The following is a 20,162-nucleotide window of genomic DNA, read 5'->3' as shown; positions in this document are numbered from 1 at the left end:
AACCTGCGAAGGCAGGGCCCGGCAGGAGCCGAAACAAGAAGAAGGGGGGCGTCAACGCCGCCAAACTGGCACCGACCCCCCAGCCCCGCCCGCTGCCCCCGGCCCCGGCCAACATGGACGAGGCCTGGACGACGGTGGTGCGGCGAGGGCCAAAAAAGGTAGCGGCGCCTGCCGCGCCGCGCCCCAAGCCCGCCCCTGCGGCCACCGCTCCCCGCCAAGAGGGTCGAGCGGAGCCGAGGGGCCGACCTGGACGAAGGATGCCGCGCGCCCCGCGGTCGGCTGCAGTGGTGGTGGAGCTGCTGCCGGCCGGCAAAGAAAAGGGCATCACCTACCACGAGGTGATGACCCAGGCGCGCGGCGGCGTGAATGTGGACGCCCTCGGCGTGGAGGGGGGCATCAAGGTCCGGCAGACGGCCAACGGGGCTCGTCTTATAGAGTGCCCCGGCCCCAACACAAACGCCGCGGCCGAAAAATTGGCGGCCCGGCTGAGGGAGATCCTGCCGGACCCCGAGGTGGTGCGCATCGCCCGGCCCGTGAAGATGGGAGAAGTCAAAATCACGGGCCTCGACGAGTGCGCCACGAAGGAGGAGGTCGCCGCGGCCATCGCGTCGCAGGGCAACTGCGCCCTCGCCGACGTCAAAGTTGGGGAGCTCCGGGCGACGTACTCCGGAACCCGGACGGCGTGGGCGCGTTGCCCGGTAGTAACGGCGAACCTCCTGGCCACCCCTCCACAGGGTCGGCCTTCGGACAGCCCTGGATGGCTGCGCGTGGGCTGGGTAGTGGCCCACGTGCAACTGCAGGAGAGCAGGCCGTGGCGTTGTCTTCGGTGCTTCGGCACCGGCCACGGCCTCGCCAAGTGCCCCTCGACCGTGGACCGCAGCGATCTGTGTTTCCGCTGCGGCCAACCGGGGCACAAGGCAGCCTCCTGCACCACAGCCGCGCCGCACTGCGTCTTGTGCGACGCGGCTAAAGGAAGGCCGACCACCGGGCCGGGGGCCCGGCGTGTAAGTCCGCCCCCTCCTCTACCAAAACGAGGAGGGGCGGCAAGAAAAATAAAAAGAAGGAGAGGCCGGCTGCAATAAGGGCAGCCGGCGAGTCAGTTCCCGCCGCGGCACCAGACGAGCCGCAGGGCGGGACAGACGAGGGAGCGATGGACGTAGCCCCGTAATGGGTTGCGTCCACCGCTTCCTCCAGTGCAATTTGAACCACTCCGCCAGGGCACAGGATCTCCTCGTCCACACCATGGCGGAGTGGTCAATCGACGTCGCTGTCGCCGCGGAGCCGTACTTCGTCCCCACCGACCAGGACTGCTGGATCGGGGACGTCGACGGCTCCGTGGCCATCGTACTGAGACAGTCCGCGGCGTTACCCCCCTTGGATATGGTGGCCAGGGGACCCGGGTACGTCGCGGCTAGGATCGACGGGACCGTCGTGATCGGGGCGTACTTCTCTCCGAACAGGAGCCTCGCCGAGTTCGAGCGGTTTCTGGGCGGGCTCGAGGCGCTTTTACACCGCCTCGGGTCCCGCCCTGTCATCGTCGCGGGGGACTTCAATGCCAAGTGCACGGCTTGGGGTTCCCCCCGCACGGATGCGAGAGGCGAGGCCCTTTCGGAGTGGGCGATCGCGACCGGCCTCTGTCTCCTAAACAGAGGCACGGTCGCGACTTGCGTGCGGTGGAACGGGCAATCTCACGTGGACGTGACGTTCGCGTCCCCGTCCGCCGTGCGCCGCACCCGCGGCTGGCGCGTACTCGAGGGGGCGGAGACGCTCTCGGACCACAGATACGTCCGATTCGAGCTCTCCGCCTCCTCCTTGTCGTCGTCGTCAGCCGCGGGCGCCCGCGGTGAGGAGGAGCTCCCGCAAGGTGCGCCCCGTTCGTTCCCCAGGTGGGCCTTGAAACGAATGAACAAGGAGTTGCTGATGGAGGCGGCCGCTGTTGCTGCGTGGGCGCCAAAACCCGCGCGGCTCGCGGACGTGGATGCGGAGGTCGACTGGTTCCGGGGCACCATGGCAAACATTTGTGATGCCGCCATGCCCCGGGTCGGCCCCCGAGCACCACGTGGGGGTGCGTTCTGGTGGTCGCCCGAGATCGCGAGACTCCGTGAGGAGTGCGTGAGGGCGCGCCGCCGGAGCGCACGCCACTGCCGCCGCCGTCGTCGCGACGCTACGTTCGCGGAGACGGCGGCCCGGCTGCACACTGACTGTCGTCAAAAGCAGACGGCGCTGCAGCTGGCCATCGGCGAGGCCAAGAAGCAGAGCATGAAGACTCTCCTGGAGTCGCTCGACGAAGATCCCTGGGGGCGCCCATACAAGATGGTTCGCAGGAAACTGCAACCGTGGGCGCTCCCGGTGACCGAGCGGCTCCAGCCTCGGCAGCTGCGGGAAATTGTTGCGGCACTCTTCCCACCGGCAGCGGGGGGGGACTTTGAGCCCCCCCAGATGGACGCCACGTGGGGCACGCCTCCACGTCGCCCCAGCGTTCCCGCTGCCGAGGAGCCCCCTCCCCCTATCACGGGGGCGGAGATCCATGCGGCCGTGTCCAGAATGAGAGCGAAGGACGCGGCCCCCGGCCCTGACGGCGTTCACGGGCGGGTCTGGAGCTTGGCCTTCGAGGCCCTAGGGGACCGGCTCGGGGGGCTTTTCGAAGCGTGCCTCGAGTCGGGACGGTTCCCGTCGAAATGGAAGACGGGCAGACTGGTCCTTCTGCGGAAGGACGGGCGCCCTGCGGACTCACCCGCGGGCTATCGCCCCATCGTGTTGCTGGACGAAGCGGGCAAGATGCTCGAGAGAATCGTCACGGCCCGCATCGTCCGGCACCTGACCGAGACGGGTCCCGATCTTTCGGCGGAGCAATACGGCTTCAGAGAGGGCCGCTCGACTATCGACGCAATTCTGCGCGTGCGGGCCCTCTCCGATGAAGCCGTATCCCGGGGCGGGGTGGCGATGGCGTTATCCTTAGATGTAAGGAACGCCTTCAACACCCTGCCCTGGTCGGTGATCGCGGGGGCGCTGGAGTATCACGGCGTCCCCGCATACCTCCGCCGACTGATCGGCTCTTACCTCGAGGGCAGGTCGATCCAGTGCATCGGACACGGTGGGGCGATGTACCGCTTCCCCGTCGAGCGCGGTGTTCCGCAGGGGTCCGTCCTGGGCCCCCTGCTGTGGAACATCGGCTACGACTGGGTCCTGCGGGGCGTCATTCGGGGACCCCTCCCCGGGCTCAGCGTAATTTGTTACGCTGACGACACGTTGGTCGTAGCTCCGGGGAGGGACTACCGGGAGTCTGCCCGTCTGGCGTGCGCAGGCGTGGCACACGTCGTCACCAGGATCCGACGGTTGGGGCTCGAGGTGGCGCTCGACAAAACCCAGGCCCTGCTCTTTCACGGGCCGGGACGAGCGCCGCCTGTGGGTGCCCACCTCGTGATCGGAGGCGTCCGCGTCGGGGTCGGGGTGACCGGTCTTCGGTACCTCGGCCTCGAACTGGACGGTCGGTGGAACTTCCGCGCTCACTTTGAGAAGTTGGGCCCTCGGCTGATGGCAACGGCCGGCTCTTTGAGCCGGCTCCTTCCAAACGTCGGGGGTCCCGATCAGGTGGCGCGCCGCCTCTACATGGGGGTGGTGCGGTCGATGGCACTATACGGCGCGCCCGTATGGTGCCACGCCCTGACCCGCCAGAACGTCGCGGCGCTGCGACGTCCGCAGCGCGCGATCGCGGTCAGGGCGATCCGAGGATACCGCACCGTCTCCTTCGAGGCGGCGTGCTTGCTCGCCGGGGCGCCACCCTGGGACCTGGAGGCGGAGGCGCTCGCTACCGATTACCGGTGGCGTAGCGACCTCCGCTCTAGGGGGGAAAGGCGCCCCGGCGAAGGAGTAGTTCGAGCGCGGAGGCTCCAATCTCGGCGGTCCGTGCTGGAGGCGTGGTCTCGCCGCTTGGCGGACCCGTCGGCCGGCCTCCGTACCGTCGAGGCGGTCCGTCCGGTCCTCGCGGACTGGGTGGGCCGCGACCGCGGATGCCTCACCTTCCGGCTGACGCAGATGTTGACCGGCCATGGGTGTTTTGGCCGGTACCTTTTCAAAATAGCCGGAAGGGAACCGACGGCGCAGTGCCACCACTGCGCTGACCGCGACGAGGAAGACACAGCGGAACACACATTGGCGCGTTGCTCTGGATTTGACGAGCAACGCGCCGCCCTCGTCGCGGTCATTGGAGAGGACCTCTCGCTGCCGCGCGTCGTGGCTACGATGCTCGGCAGCGAGGCGTCCTGGAAGGCGATGCTCGACTTCTGCGAGTCCACCATATCGCAGAAGGAGGCGGCGGAGCGAGAGAGGGAGAGCTCTTCCCTTTCCGCACCGATCCGTCGCCGTCGAGCCGGGGGCCGGAGGCGGGAATACGCCCGTACGTCCCGGCCCCTGTAGGTGGCGGCCTCCCCCCGGTGAAGGTCAAGGGGCGACCTGAGGGGGTGAGGCCGCGCGGCGCGCTACCAGCACTCTAGCGCGCTGCCGTGGAGTGAATAGAGCGACCGGTCGACGGTGTATCGCGTCCCGACCCGGCAGGCTGGTTCTGGTCCAGCGGGGTATTCCGGGACACCAGCGGCACCGTCTGGGCGGCCCGACGGGCTGCCGTACCGAGACGGCCGACGTTTCAGAGCCTTCGATTCGCCTCGAAGGCTCCGTCGGCCGGGCGTCCTTGGGGTGAGCCGCGCCGTCTGGTTGTAGTGTTGACCGCGGTAGCCCCCCTACCTCATCCGGGTTCTGACCTCGGAGGGGATCGGACGTCGGGTGTAAGAGTGCAGAGGAGTCGTTTAGTGGGTGGGCTCTAAAATCCTTGGGCCCGCGGTCTGCTCACAACACCATGCAGATCGTTGAGTCTCACATACCCCGCGCGCCCCTTTTGCGCGGGGACCTCGTAGGAGGTTCGGCCCACTACCCGAAAAAAAAAAAAAAAAAAAAAAGGGAGACCCCCTTTCACCCAAACTTTTCTCTGCAACCCTAGAAAATGTGTTTCGTCAGCTCTAATGAGACGATTACGGTATTCATATTAATGGAGTGTTACTAAATCATCTGAGATTTGCCGACGACCTCATACTTATAAGCGAAAAACCAGAAATTTTACAAAAAATGATTGAGCAACTTGTATGTGAAAGTGAAAAAGTTGGACTATCATTGAACACAAACAAAACAAAGCTGATGACAAATTACAATAAAGTCCCTATCAAACCAGCTAAACCAGCATACAACACAGCTAAATTAAAATATGTAAATGAGTATACATACCTCGGCCAAATCATATCCCCCAAAGACCTCACAACAAAAGAAATCAGTAACAGAATAAATATAGGATGGAAAAGGTACTGGGCATTAAAAGATGTCATGAAGAGTTCAGAAATACCTGATAAGGGAAAGAAGAAAATATTTAATACATGCATTCTTCCAAGTATGACCTATGGATGCCAAACATGGGGATTGACAAATAAGAACATAAAAACTTTAGAAATTTATCAACACCGAATAAAAAGAAGTATGTTAAACATGAAATTAAAAGATAAAATACAGATTAACAAAAATAAGAAAACAAACAAAGATCATAGACATAAAATACCGAATACAACAAGTGAAATGGAAATGGCCTAGACATTTAATTCGAGATAAAACAGAAAAATGGGCCAAAGGAGTGACAGAATGGTGTCCAAGATATAAAAAGCGAAATAGAGGAAGACAGCAACGTAGATGGGAAGATGACATCAAAAAAGTGGCAGAAACGACTTGGATAAGAAAAACGCAGGATAGAATATTATGGAAAATCCTTGGGGAGGCCTATGCTGTACAGCAAGACGATCAAGAAACTGGTGTCGAATAATAAAACTAGATAATAAGTGTATTAAAAATGTAACTTAAATTAGATTGTTAATAAAGGCTTATCTTATTTTATCTTATCTTATTGTTGATCGAAGATTTTAGAGGTTTGATTTTTATTACACGATGTTTACTATTCCTTCACTGTGGAAGTCAATCGTGAACATTTGTTATGTACGTATTTCATTTGAAGAATTGGTACCAGCCTGCGGGATTCGAACACCGTTGCTTGATACGAACGCAACGGGCGTTTTATCCTTTAAGCCAAAACGACCGTTTTTTGTGAGGCTGTTGAATATGAAATAATTATTTTAGTGTTTGTAATCTATACTAATATTATAAAGAGGAAAGATTTGTTTGTTTGTTTGTATTGAATAGGTTCCGAAACTACTGAACTGTTTTGAAAAATTCTCTCACTGTTTGGAAGCTACACTATTCCTGAGTGACATTGGCTATAATCTTTATAAAAAAATATATTAGGGATCCTTACTAAAACTCCAATAATGTAACCCAAGGTGTAAAAAAATTACTTAAAATATTCTTTACATCGCGTGCCCTGCGAAAACTATTGATGATAGAATAAAATAATGTGCTACGACTTTGTAAAACACATTATTATTTACAAAAAGACAGCCGCAATAGGTGTTCTTTTATTTAAAAAAATAAAACGACGTCAAATATCGTTGAAATTTTTGTTAAAGACTAGAGCGAAGCCGGTGCGGGCCGCTAATTTTAAAATAATCTTGATAAATATGGCATGAATTGAATACAAACGTGTGGTGGAACACAAACGAGAGACTCCAACTGCAATTATTTTTAAGATTTGCTGGCCCGATAGCTGTTGTCCTTTTTTTTTTTTTTTTTTTTTTTTTTTTTTTTTTTTTTTTTTTTTTTTTTTTTCGGGTAGAGGGCCGAACCTCCTACGAGGTCCCCGCGCAAAAGGGCGCGCGGGGTATGTGAGACTCAACGATCTGCATGGTGTTGTGAGCAGACCGCGGGCCCAAGGATTTTAGAGCCCACCCACTAAACGACTCCTCTGCACTCTTACACCCGACGTCCGATCCCCTCCGAGGTCAGAACCCGGATGAGGTAGGGGGGCTACCGCGGTCAACACTACAACCAGACGGCGCGGCTCACCCCAAGGACGCCCAGCCGACGGAGCCTTCGAGGCGAATCGAAGGCTCTGAAACGTCGGCCGTCTCGGTACGGCAGCCCGTCGGGCCGCCCAGACGGTACCGCTGGTGTCCCGGAATACCCCGCTGGACCAGAACCAGCCTGCCGGGTCGGGACGCGATACACCGTCGACCGGTCGCTCTATTCACTCCACGGCAGCGCGCTAGAGTGCTGGTAGCGCGCCGCGCGGCCTCACCCCCTCAGGTCGCCCCTTGACCTTCACCGGGGGGAGGCCGCCACCTACAGGGGCCGGGACGTACGGGCGTATTCCCGCCTCCGGCCCCCGGCTCGACGGCGACGGATCGGTGCGGAAAGGGAAGAGCTCTCCCTCTCTCGCTCCGCCGCCTCCTTCTGCGAGATGGTGGACTCGCAGAAGTCGAGCATCGCCTTCCAGGACGCGTCGCTGCCGAGCATCGTAGCCACGACGCGCGGCAGCGAGAGGTCCTCTCCTATGACCGCGACGAGGGCGGCGCGTTGCTCGTCGAAACCAGAGCAACGCGCCGTACGGAGGCCGTACGGAGGCCGGCCGACGGGTCCGCCAAGCGGCGAGACCACGCTTCCAGCACGGACCGCCGAGAGTGGAGCCTCCGCGCTCGAACTACTCCTTCGCCGGGGCGCCCTTCCCCCCTAGAGCGAAGGTCGCTACGCCACCGGTAATCGGCAGCGAGCGCCTCCGCCTCCAGGTCCCAGGGTGGCGCCCCGGCGAGCAAGCACGCCGCCTCGAAGGAGACGGTGCGGTATCCTCGGATCGCCCTAACCGCGATCGCGCGCTGCGGACGTCGCAGCGCGGCGACGTTCTGGCGGGTCAGGGCGTGGCACCATACGGGCGCGCCGTATAGTGCCATCGACCGCACCACCCCCATGTAGAGGCGGCGCGCCACCTGATCGGGACCCCCGACGTTTGGAAGGAGCCGGCTCAAAGAGCCGGCCGTTGCCATCAGCCGAGGGCCCAACTTCTCAAAGTGAGCGCGGAAGTTCCACCGACCGTCCAGTTCGAGGCCGAGGTACCGAAGACCGGTCACCCCGACCCCGACGCGGACGCCTCCGATCACGAGGTGGGCACCCACAGGCGGCGCTCGTCCCGGCCCGTGAAAGAGCAGGGCCTGGGTTTTGTCGAGCGCCACCTCGAGCCCCAACCGTCGGATCCTGGTGACGACGTGTGCCACGCCTGCGCACGCCAGACGGGCAGACTCCCGGTAGTCCCTCCCCGGAGCTACGACCAACGTGTCGTCAGCGTAACAAATTACGCTGAGCCCGGGGAGGGGTCCCCGAATGACGCCCCGCAGGACCCAGTCGTAGCCGATGTTCCACAGCAGGGGGCCCAGGACGGACCCCTGCGGAACACCGCGCTCGACGGGGAAGCGGTACATCGCCCCACCGTGTCCGATGCACTGGATCGACCTGCCCTCGAGGTAGGAGCCGATCAGTCGACGGAGGTATGCGGGGACGCCGTGATACTCCAGCGCCCCCGCGATCACCGACCAGGGCAGGGTGTCGAAGGCGTTCCTTACATCTAAGGATAACGCCATCGCCACCCCGCCCCGGGATACGGCTTCATCGGAGAGGGCCCGCACGCGCAGAATTGCATCGATAGTCGAGCGGCCCTCTCTGAAGCCGTATTGCTCCGCCGAAAGATCGGGACCCGTCTCGGTCAGGTGCCGGACGATGCGGGCCGCGACGATCCTCTCGAGCATCTTGCCCGCTTCGTCCAGCAACACGATGGGGCGATAGCCCGCGGGTGAGTCCGCGGGTCGCCCGTCCTTCCGCAGAAGGACCAGTCTGCCCGTCTTCCATTTCGACGGGAACCGTCCCGACTCGAGGCACGCTTCGAAAAGCCCCCCGAGCCGGTCCCCTAGGGCCTCGAAGGCCAAGCTCCAGACCCGGCCGTGAACGCCGTCAGGGCCGGGGGCCGTGTCCTTCGCTCTCATTTTGGACACGGCCGCATGGATCTCCGCCCCCGTGATAGGGGGAGGGGGCTCCTCGGTAGCGGGAACGCTGGGGCGACGTGGAGGCGTGCCCCACGTGGCGTCCATCTGGGGGGGCTCAAAGTCCCCCCCCGCTGCCGGCGGGAAGAGTGCCGCAACAATTTCCCGCAGCTGCCGAGGCTGGAGCCGCTCGGTCATCGGGAGCGCCCACGGTTGCAGTTTCCTGCGAACCATCTTGTATGGGCGCCCCCAGGGATCTTCGTCGAGCGACTCCAGGAGAGTCTTCATGCTCTGCTTCTTGGCCTCGCTGATGGCCAGCTGCAGCGCCGTCTGCTTTTGACGACAGTCAGCGTGCAGCTGGGCCGCCGTCTCCGCGAACGCAGCGTCGCGACGACGGCGGCGGCGGTGGCGTGCGCTCCGGCGGCGCGCCCTCACGCACTCCTCTCGGAGTCTTGCGATCTCGGGCGACCACCAGAACGCACCCCCACGTGGTGCTCGGGGGCCGACCCGGGGCATGGCGGCATCGCAAATGTTTGCCATGGTGCCCCGGAACCAGTCGACCTCCGCATCCACGTCCGCGAGCCGCGCGGGTTTTGGCGCCCACGCAGCAACAGCGGCCGCCTCCATCAGCAACTCCTTGTTCATCCGTTTCAAGGCCCACCTGGGGAACGAACGGGGCGCACCTTGCGGGAGCTCCTCCTCGCCGCGGGCGCCCGCGGCTGACGACGACGACAAGGAGGAGGCGGAGAGCTCGAATCGGACGTATCTGTGGTCCGAGAGCGTCTCCGCCCCCTCGAGTACGCGCCAGCCGCGGGTGCGGCGCACGGCGGAAGGGGACGCGAACGTCACGTCCACGTGAGATTCCCCGTTCCACCGCACGCAAGTCGCGACAGTGCCTCTGTTTAGGAGACAGAGGCCGGTCGCGATCGCCCACTCCGAAAGGGCCTCGCCTCGCGCATCCGTGCGGGGGGAACCCCAAGCCGTGCACTTGGCATTGAAGTCCCCCGCGACGATGACAGGGCGGGACCCGAGGCGGTGTAAAAGCGCCTCGAGCCCGCCCAGAAACCGCTCGAACTCGGCGAGGCTCCTGTTCGGAGAAAAGTACGCCCCGATCACGACGGTCCCGTCGATCCTAGCCGCGACGTACCCGGGTCCCCTGGCCACCATTTCCAAGGGGGGTAACGCCGCGGACTGTCTCAACACAATGGCCACGGAGCCGTCGACGTCCCCCATCCAGCAGTCCTGGTCGGTGGGGACGAAGTACGGCTCCGCAGCGACAGCGACGTCGATTGACCACTCCGCCATGGTGTGGACGAGGAGATCCTGTGCCCTGGCGGAGTGGTTCAAATTACTTTGAAGGAAGCGATGGACACAACCCATTACGGGGCTACATCCATCGCTCCCTCGTCTGTTCCGCCCTGCGGCTCGACAACAGCCGCGGCGGGAACTGACTCGCCGGCTGCCCTTGTTGCAGCCGGCTTCTTTTTCTTTCCGCCCCTCCTCGTTTTTGTAGAGGAGGGGGCGGACTTGCACGCCGGGCCCCCGGCCCGGTGGTCAGCCTTCCTTTTAGCCGCGTCGCACAAGACGCAGTGCGGCGCGGCTGCGGTGCAGGAGGCTGCCTTGTGCCCCGGTTGGCCGCAGCGGAAGCACAGGTTGCTGCGGTCCCCGATAGCTGTTGTCCTATCCAATTCCATTTTTTTTTCAAGTAAGCCAAATTTGGAGTATGACAACGTATTAAGACTAAATAATTTCAGGCATCTTGAAGTAATGCCATACATGTATTAAAGAACAGTTCAAAAACATTTCATGAATCTTGACATAATAAATATATCTTTAATGTCTTAAATGAACTCATCACGAAAATGAACGAAAACTCTGCAATAAGGATGATAATATTTACTTCTTTGTTTCAGTAATATTTTCCAAATTTATCACCAATCTATCGATTTCGTGATTATCACGTCTCAATTTAATTTTGTTTTCACTTTGAAATGTAATAATATACACATTTCAATCAGATAATCTTGATCAAGATTGTTTTAATGTACGTCAGCTAATAGAGAATACGTTATCAGCTTAAGCGTAGGAAACAGTATAAATACCGAATGAAAATTCAATAAATCGTACACATTTATTTGGTGAGGTAAGAGCATTTGTGTTTCTCAGGGAAACACTGAAAATTACATAAATTTTAACTTCTGTTCTCTCTATCAAAACAATTTCAAATCATACCAGTTTAAATCGCAGGTGCCAAGTAACATTTATACTTCATTATTGTACGTTTCTTTCAGCAAAAAATCGACAATGAAGGTCTTCGCATTTGTACTTGTTACTCTCGCTGCCAGCGTCGCTGCTGTGCCCTCAAAAGTTGGTGAGTAGCTTCGAAATTGCCATCAAGCCGAATTAAAATAAATATTTTTTTATACTAGTCAGAATATTAGGCCAGAGATACAACTAAATTATTGTACTGTCATCAGGCCTTGCTAAGTGCGCGATTTATCTTATTGAAGTTGATGAACATTTTTTTTTTAAGCTACTCTGAAATACTGTAGATAAAGGGTAAAGTATTAAAATCGTGAAAAATTAGTTTTAGTCAGTCAATCATCGAATTCAATCGAAATTCATAGTATGGATTTGATTATCAAAAAAAACACGGGGCTGACACTTTTTCAGTTGCTCACTTGCAGAAAGCTTAGATCGAGCACTCCTGTGTTTAATGAACGAAGGCGTTAAGCGGACAAAGCTAAAAATTAAATAGATCGCTATTTCGTCCAGGAATTGTTCATTACAAGCAGGTGGAACATGATTTGAACCACCGCAGTATAACCAGGATGAATCCACCAATACAAAGTTCATATTGTGTTTTAGACCTTGAGAGAGAAAGACAGAATTTGGTCGAGCAATTGATTGTGAACGTCATCGATCGCATCACTTCCGGTATCCAAGAGCGTGGACTCGACCCAATCTACATCGAAAAAGCCGAAGGCGATTACACTTTCCCAATTTCTGAGTAAGTATTACATAAAAAAATACTATCATAATGTTCTTTGGGCTTTATTCTAAAATACAAAAGTATTTATAAAAAGATAACATAAATGAAGAAGGTACTTTGGATACATAAAAATTATATCGACGCTTGAAAGGCAAACGTGACTAAGCGACAATAACTACTTTGTACATAAATGATAGTCAATAACCGTATTCGATGCACAAAAAATATATATTTCTAGGTCTATTAAAATCATTTCAATCCTACAGCTATTAGCTAGATTCTACTACAGCTAGATTCGTTAAAATAAATTTTGTTTTCAGGTATTTCAACTTTAAATTGGTCTACTGTAAAGTTCACGCATTGTCGCTTAGTCACGTTTGCCTTTCAAGCGTCGATATGGTCTTTGTGTTATGTATGAATTCACAGTAGGACAGATCGAAGCCAGCTTTTAAATTTGAAACTGACGTAATTTTTCCGCAGACAAGACAAAATGGTAATTTCGTTTTCAAATTAGACATCAAGGTCTTTCTTTTGAATTGCCTATTGCTTTTATATGTCTGCTCTTAACTCAAACCGCGGTTGAAGAATAGTCCGTCATACCTTCCAGCATCGAGGAAAGGAGTTCATTATAGAGCTTCATAAAATGTATTTCAGATATTAATTTAATATTTAATGATTTTGCAGCATCTTCAGCGCATCTGGCACCGTAGCCCACTTGGCTCTCGAAGGCGCCAGCAACGTTGTCGTCAATGACGTCACTTTCAACATTTTGAGATCAAAATTCAGCGTCGATCTTACCCTCCCCAAGCTCAGCGCCTCTTCTGGTAAGTTTAGTTACAATATTAAGACATATTTATTATACGAAGCTATTATTATTTTATTACGTACTAGCTAATGGGATTTTCATTACCTTATTGGAACGTAGAAGAAACTATGAAATTATAATGGTATGATTTATTTGCATACGGATAATTGATGGTCTGTCCCAGAATCATTCGCAGCATCAATCGTAATTTTAAATATTAATATCTTATTTAGTCTCAAAATCTTTTAAACAAAAATAAAAGCTAATATTTGGGATTTGAAATAATTCCTTATTTAATTCAAACAATTCCTATTTTCTATAGTCGCCGTCAACGGTGAGGCCACCATCTTTGGCAGGGAATTGGCTGTAGCCAGTAGTGGAAGGTAATTATCGTAACTGTAATAATGCAATTCGGTATTTTTTTGTATTGAGACTGAAAACTAAAGATTGAATGGCGATCTTTCAAATTTACAATTTACAATTATTTACGTTGCAAAAATTATTTAATGCATACTTTAAAAATTTTTTAGCCTTGTTGTCGAAGACCTTCGTCTGGTCTCCACAGTCAGCATAAGATTGCTACCTAGCATCAGCATTAGGGAGCTCAGTGCCGTTCTTACTGTTGGCAATGTTGAGGTAATTTTGTAATGATTACTATCTGATTATTTTTAGTTATACTTTTTATTATAATTTATTTCATTTGGTTTCGAAAAAATCAGTAAGCAGTAATGCGTTTCGGTTTGAAGGGCGGGGCACCAGTTCTAACTATACTAAGACCTTAGAACTTATATCTCAAAGTGGGTGGCGCATTTACGTTATAGATCTCTATGGGCTCCAGTAACCACTTAACACCAGGTGGGCTGTAAGCTCGTCCACACATCTAAGCAATAAAAAAAAGAATGAAGGAGTACAAGAAGATGGCAAAGGTAGAATAGAGAAGTGAGAGTACAATGAACTGTCAGTGAATCACTAATACTTCTAGAGAAAGGGCACACGGTCTTAAGGTTTTCTAACTTAAGCTAAGACTAATGTGTTCTTCTTTTTACAGTCCGCTCTCAAAGTTGTTCTCTTCGGCGAGGACGTATCCGAGAGGCTGAATGACGCTTTGAATAACAAACTTCCAGAACTTCTCGAAACTTACAACGTAAGTATTTTTGTGCTTAATTCACAACGTTTATTATAACACTAGCTGACCCAGCAGACTTCGCAGTGCCTCAATCGATAAATAAAAGACCTAAAGTTTTGTATAAAATAAACTTAAAACAAACAAAAGGAATCCGTCCGACGGGGGTCACATCAAAGGAAAAACAAAATTGTTATTTTTATTTCATTCCGAGTATTTTCATATTTATCTACCTTTTAAACGAAGAGAAGAGAAGTCTGGACTTCCACAAATCATTCAAGATCAAAATTAGCCATATCGGTTCAGTCGTTCTCGAGTTTTAGCGAGACTAGCGAACAGCAATTCATTTTTATATATATAGAAGAAGAAGATAGAAGATTGCGCAAAAATCTTCAGTTTCGACATTCAGAACGTATCTTCTAAAATAGTTCTTTTTATTCTTCTTCCAGGACCAGATCAGGGAGATTGTTGAGCGCATCATCCTCTTCATCATCAACAATATTTTGTAAACAGCCGCCTTAATGTGTATGGTTTAAAATTTTGCAAAGTTAATGTGATTAAAGGATTATTTAATGAATGAATTCTTTGATTGTTTTGAACATTACACAACCTCTGTCTTGAAAAAAATTGTATCGTTCTAACTTTATCTTGCTATCAAAAAGAATAGGCATTGGCATAAAGTGTGGCGGGTAGCCATCATACAACGCAAGATAATTGACAGATACCTGAATCTCGCTTACATTTTCAAGATAAAGCGCATATATACAAGTTCCGAACAACAACGTGCGGACCGTCGGTCTACCGAGCAATATCACCCACTCGGTGGAAGATCTTCCCTTTGTCGTATATCTCCCCAAACTGGGATGTGAACACGCAACCTTCTGCAGAGGTCACAAGGCTTCTTAAGCCTACAAAAAAGGATTGCTAAATATGTAATTGAGTGGTGTAATTTTTTAAAATAAATTTGGAATACAGGAATCTTAACTTCATAATAGTAGCAAATAACAAAAAAAAATCTTTATAGCTTAGACGAATGGACGAGCTCACGGTCCATCGGTAGCGGTAGGCAGCGGCTTGGCTCTGCCCCTGGCATTGATGAAGTCCATGGGCGACGGTAACCACTCACCATCAGGTGGGCCGTATGCTCGTCTGCCTACGAGGGCAATAAAAATAAACCTGCTGTTGAGTGGTTACCGGATCCCATAGACATCTACAACGTAAATGCCGCCACCTTGAGACATGATTTCTAATGTCTCACTTTTAACAGTACAACGGCTGCCCCGCCCTTCAAACCGAAACGCATTACTGCTCACGGCACAAATAGACAGGGTGGTGGTACCTACCCGTGCAGACTCACAAGATGTCCTACCTACCACCAGTAATTACACAAATTATAATTTTGTTAACAAATTTAATAATTACACTTTGATATTTATTATGTCTAAATTGAAGCATAATAAAAATCACAGATATCTGGCCCAATATCCAAATTGATTGAATAGTGTGAGTTTATAATACTGGTGGGTCTCATTATGCTGGTGATTCTATTATACTGGTATTATATTGAAGGGTGGGGAAGCCGTTGTAACTATACTTAGATCTTAGAACTTATATCTCAAGGTGGGTGGCGCATTTACGTTGTAGATGTCTATGGGCTCCAGTAACCACATAACACCAGGTGGGCTGTGAGCTCGGCCACCCATCTAAACAATAAAAACAAAGGTCCGCAGCAACTGATAGTTTTTTATTGCCCTTGTGGGCAGATGTGCATTAGAGCATCTGCTACTAAGTGGTTACCGTCGCCCATGAATGTCAGCAATATCAGGGGCAACAAAATTGCTACCTACTAATGAATACAGTCCGCAAGTCTAATTTACAAAAAGACATATCTTAGCGCTTGGGCACACTGTGGAAGAGATTGCATTCCAGAGTCGTATGGGAGTGGTGGTGGAAATTTATCTGAAAACGCATGCAGCGGTTCCATAATGGATGAGTTCTGCTTTGGTGATTAAAGATGTGATCTAAAAAATGAGATGAAGGGATAATTCGAAATATTCCTTAAAGTGATTTTCACGGAACGTACTGTACAAAACACAGGGAAAACCAAAGTCCCTCTTTAGACTTATACCAGAGGTTTATATGAGGCTGAGAGGCACAGGCAGAGGCAGAGGCTTATACGATTCCACTAACGAAATTATCGATTAATCTGAACGGCCTACTTCTCAATGGAGTCAAATGGAAGTGGTTGGTATGGGAGCCGCTTTGACCTTATCCAAGTGATCTGATACTAAGCATAGTTTGAAATATCGACCCCAAGTATTTCAAGACTCTAGGAAGGTTGCAGCAGGACAAAAAGGCTATTATTCGCAATGAACGCGCAAACCTTTGTCTTCAAAGTCTTGAATTGAACGCAATACAATTCACCCCGTTCGGGGACCTAAGCCAGAGAACTCTCCATTTCACACAACAGTTTTGATCGCCTCTGAGAGAGACTCTGATGAACGGTATATCGTCGTTGGGACTTCGTGTCTCCTTGCGGAGGCACGGGTCGGGCCGCGGGGCAATCCCCTCTGCCCAGGCTTGGACTCCCTGCCTAACAAGGCGGGGGTGATAATTTTTCCTGCTGGTCATTTTCGTTATGGTGATGTAATGATGAAGATGCGGCGATGATTACAATGAGGTGATGCTTTTCAAGTAATTGTTAGGTAGTGAGTTTGTTTAATGAGAACGATGGTGATCTGCAGTGTTCCGATCAATCAATTATTCAGGCGGGTCTATCCTCTATATGACTATAACAATAACATAAACTTTAAAAACATTAAACAAAAACAAAACGTACCGAAACGACAAAAGAAACGAATGAAAATTTATTGGAGATGAGATTGAATTAGACTAAATTTTTTTTTTTTGAAGTGAAAACTTCTTTAGAATCGTTGTGATTTCAAACCGGATGCAACGGAAAAAACGACAGGTAAGAGACACAAATACAAAGAATGAGACAGAAATATACATACTATTTAATACAGCGCCATCTGTGAGATTTTTTAATACTAACGTGTGTATGAAAGCTGTTGTAGTGAATTTTAATTTAGGATTATACGTGAAATTAAAATATCAATTCACAGAGGGCGCTACCTTACAATTATTTACTAATGACAAAATTTTACATATACTTAAGACGTTTAGGATAATTGTATTTTAATTTTGGAAGGTTTCACTTCTACCACGTGTGAATTGCACACATTTTGTTTTTTTTTTCAATAACAATTTGATAATACGCAGTACATAAAACATAACACATAATCATAAAACATAAGACATAAAACATAGAACATAGAGAGAAGCCCGATCAATCCAGTTGAGTCTCCGCGGCAAGAATAGCGGCGGTATATCACGTCTCCCCGGGACTTATATACCTTAATTTGCACATACATATTTTGTTATAGGTTTTTTTTTTACGTTACACAAGGTAACACAAGGTAGTTTTAGCAGCAGTTGCGCCGTGTGAGATCTCGCACGGGTACAACAGCACTGCTTATTTAATTTTCTATTGCGTAGAATGAATCCGTTCTTGTTCGAAGAGTCGGGTAGCCGTTATATAATACCATTGAATACAATGAACGCTTAGACCTCATTTTTGGGTCATACTAGTAGTCATGTCTAACAGCCTGGCCACGGGACATTCGCCGAGACGAATATTCGCGCGGTGCGAACGGCGAAGCGTCTAGCGAATAAAATAAGCGCATAGAAATGTACCTAACAAGCCACGCGCACCGGCGACCGGCGAAGCGACCGGCGAAATGTACCGAGCGAATCGCGCGATGCGGCGGGCGAGCAAAACAAATGCATGAATACGGACGGCGCGAGCCACGGAGTCGAGCGGTAGTCGCGGCGAATAGTACAGTGATTAAATGAGTTTAGTTGTTTTCGCCGCGAAAAATTAACGCCGAAATTTTTATATTTTTTATTTATTTTTTATTTTATATTTTTAAAGTCGTCGTGGCCTAACGGACGTCCGGTGCAATCGTGTTGAGCGATGCACCGGTGTTCGAATATCAGGCGGGTACCAATTTTTGTAATGAAATACGTACTCAACAACACTCAACGTTCACGATTGATTTCCACGGTGAAGGAATAACATCGTGTGATAAAAATGAAATCTTCAAAATAATAATTTGCGTAATTACTGGTGGTAGGACCTCTTGTGAGTCTACACGGGTGGGTACTACCACCCTGCCTATTTCTGCCGTGAAGTAGTAATGCGTTTCGGTTTGAAGGGTGAGGCAGCCATTATAACTATACTTGAGACCTTAGAACTTATATCTCAAGGTGGGTGGCGCATTTACGTTGTGGATGTCTATGGGCTCCAGTAACCACTTAACACAAGGTGGGCTGTGAGCTCGTCCACCCATCTAAGCAATAAATAAAAAAATAGCTGAAATACTAGCTAGACCAGCTATTTGGAAGTCTAGCCACCCAAAGTATTTCTCGTACTTCTTGTGGAATTCTCCATCTATAGGTAAACTCCGATTCTTATTCAAATCATGTACTTCACAATCTTTTCCAAATAATAGGTCCTGAAAAAAAAAACTATTAATTTGTAAGCAATATCGAGATAATTTCGATATAGACATTTCGCTGTCGGACTTCCTTACTAGTCGCGGCGGCGAACGTGAGTACCCGTGGCCTGCAAACGGTGCTGCGCGAATGGTCGCTTCGTCCACCGCCTCGCTGTTCGCACCGCCGATCCCCGTGGCCAGGCCGTAAGGGCGTCGGAAACCACTGCACACCGGATGGGTGGTGTCTATGCGCACATGTCTATGCGCACAAAAACTACCAAAAAAAAAAAGAAATTGGTCAACGAGCACTACTGCAACCGCACCGTCACTTCTCTCGCAGCAACCTTACGCACAACACCTATGTACCTGTATTATTGTCACGGCCGTTATTTCAAATATAATTTAGAAGAAAAAATAAAATATTCATTTCGTCTGTACACCACTGCTTGCCTCCTCTTCCTCGCCAACATTGATCCATCGAGCCGAATAATTTCATCCACCATACGAAGACGGATCAGCTTCCAACCGCCAGAGAACAGAGTGATCAGCATCGCAAACGGTGTATTTCGGTAAGACGGCCACTAGTTTCCTTCCCATCCTCATTGCTTACCTGTGCTAATAGCGTTCTATCTGCAGATTCCAGTGTTAATTGCGTCTACGGGTCGCCATTTTGTCGTGGCTACCTACCGTGCAGAACTTACTACACGTAGCTTACCTAGAACGAAAACCGTAAGTACTCCGTGTTTTTCTATCACCCACCAAAATGAGCACCGAGAAATTAATGATTCCAGAAAAATCTCCCAAAAGTCCAATTTCAAAAAGCAATGACCCTCTATCCATTTTAATTAAAAAAAGAGGTATTATTAGAGGCAGATTAACAGTTTTAACGAAACAAATTAATAGCTTGGATCAGAATTCACTAGTTTCATGTGCAAATAAACGCGCAGAATTAGAATTACGGCTTTCGACGGCTTCTAAAATGTTTGATGAGTTCAGTGAAATACAAAGCGAGATTGAACTATCAGTCAACGATCATGACCTTTTCCAACAACTGGAATTACGCGAAGGTTTTGAAAGTGCTTACTACACCATTATAGCTCAAGCTAAAAGCTTACTTTCATCTAGTGAGGTTGCTCCAAGCTCACATCCAGGCTCACACGCTGTAAAACTACCCACCATAGCTATGCCTACCTTTGATGGATCATATGAGCACTGGCTGGAGTACAGGGACACCTTTCTTTCTTTAGTACACAACAATGCGGATATTACTCCAATCCAAAAGTTTCATTACCTAAAATCTTCATTAAAAAGCGTTGCGGCATTGGTTATTGATTCTTTGGAATTCTCCTCTAATAATTACACAGTAGCATGGGATTTAATTTGTAACAGGTACAACAACACAAGGTTGCTAGTTCACAATCATGTTAAAGCCCTATTTTCTATTCAAAGTCTAGTTAAAGAGTCACCTACTCATATTCGTAAATTAATAGACACTATCTTGAAAAACTTACGCGCTTTAAAACTACTTAACGAACCGGTAGAATCGTGGGACACACTCATCATATATATGGTGGTTTGTAAATTAGATAGCACCACCGAACGAGAATGGGAGCAATACCGAAGTTCCATTCCCGCCGTAAGCAGTGGCGACACTTCCAAACAAACTACACCGGCAGTTAAGGTAGATAATTTAATAACTTTTCTCAAAAATAGGGCAGACATGTTAGAAACA

The 20,162-nt window shown here is 50.7% G+C and overlaps 1 protein-coding gene across 2 annotated transcripts; it reads left to right on the top strand.

Annotated features, from left to right (window-relative positions):
• The first annotated feature begins 5,997 nt into the window (after positions 1-5,997).
• LOC101744440 (uncharacterized) lies at positions 5,998-14,448 on the top strand. 2 transcript variants are annotated; one of them, XM_062672739.1, is made up of 9 exons: positions 5,998-6,027; positions 10,865-11,094; positions 11,243-11,322; positions 11,820-11,961; positions 12,628-12,767; positions 13,071-13,131; positions 13,279-13,384; positions 13,797-13,892; positions 14,321-14,448. In XM_062672739.1, the coding sequence occupies exons 3-9, from the start codon at positions 11,256-11,258 to the stop codon at positions 14,378-14,380; spliced, it is 672 nt and encodes a 223-aa protein (XP_062528723.1). In that variant the 5' UTR covers positions 5,998-6,027; positions 10,865-11,094; positions 11,243-11,255; the 3' UTR covers positions 14,381-14,448. The 2 variants fall into 2 exon arrangements, with proteins under 2 accessions (XP_062528723.1, XP_004933966.1); XM_004933909.4 differs by lacking the exon at positions 5,998-6,027 and adding an exon at positions 10,578-10,656.
• Positions 14,449-20,162: the final 5,714 nt, after the last annotated feature.

This window comes from Bombyx mori, chromosome 15 (assembly GCF_030269925.1).
Source record: "Bombyx mori chromosome 15, ASM3026992v2".
NCBI lineage: Eukaryota > Metazoa > Arthropoda > Insecta > Lepidoptera > Bombycidae > Bombyx > Bombyx mori.
The sequence above is the reverse complement of the archived record's forward strand: the minus strand, read 5'-3'. Positions and strand labels throughout refer to the sequence as shown.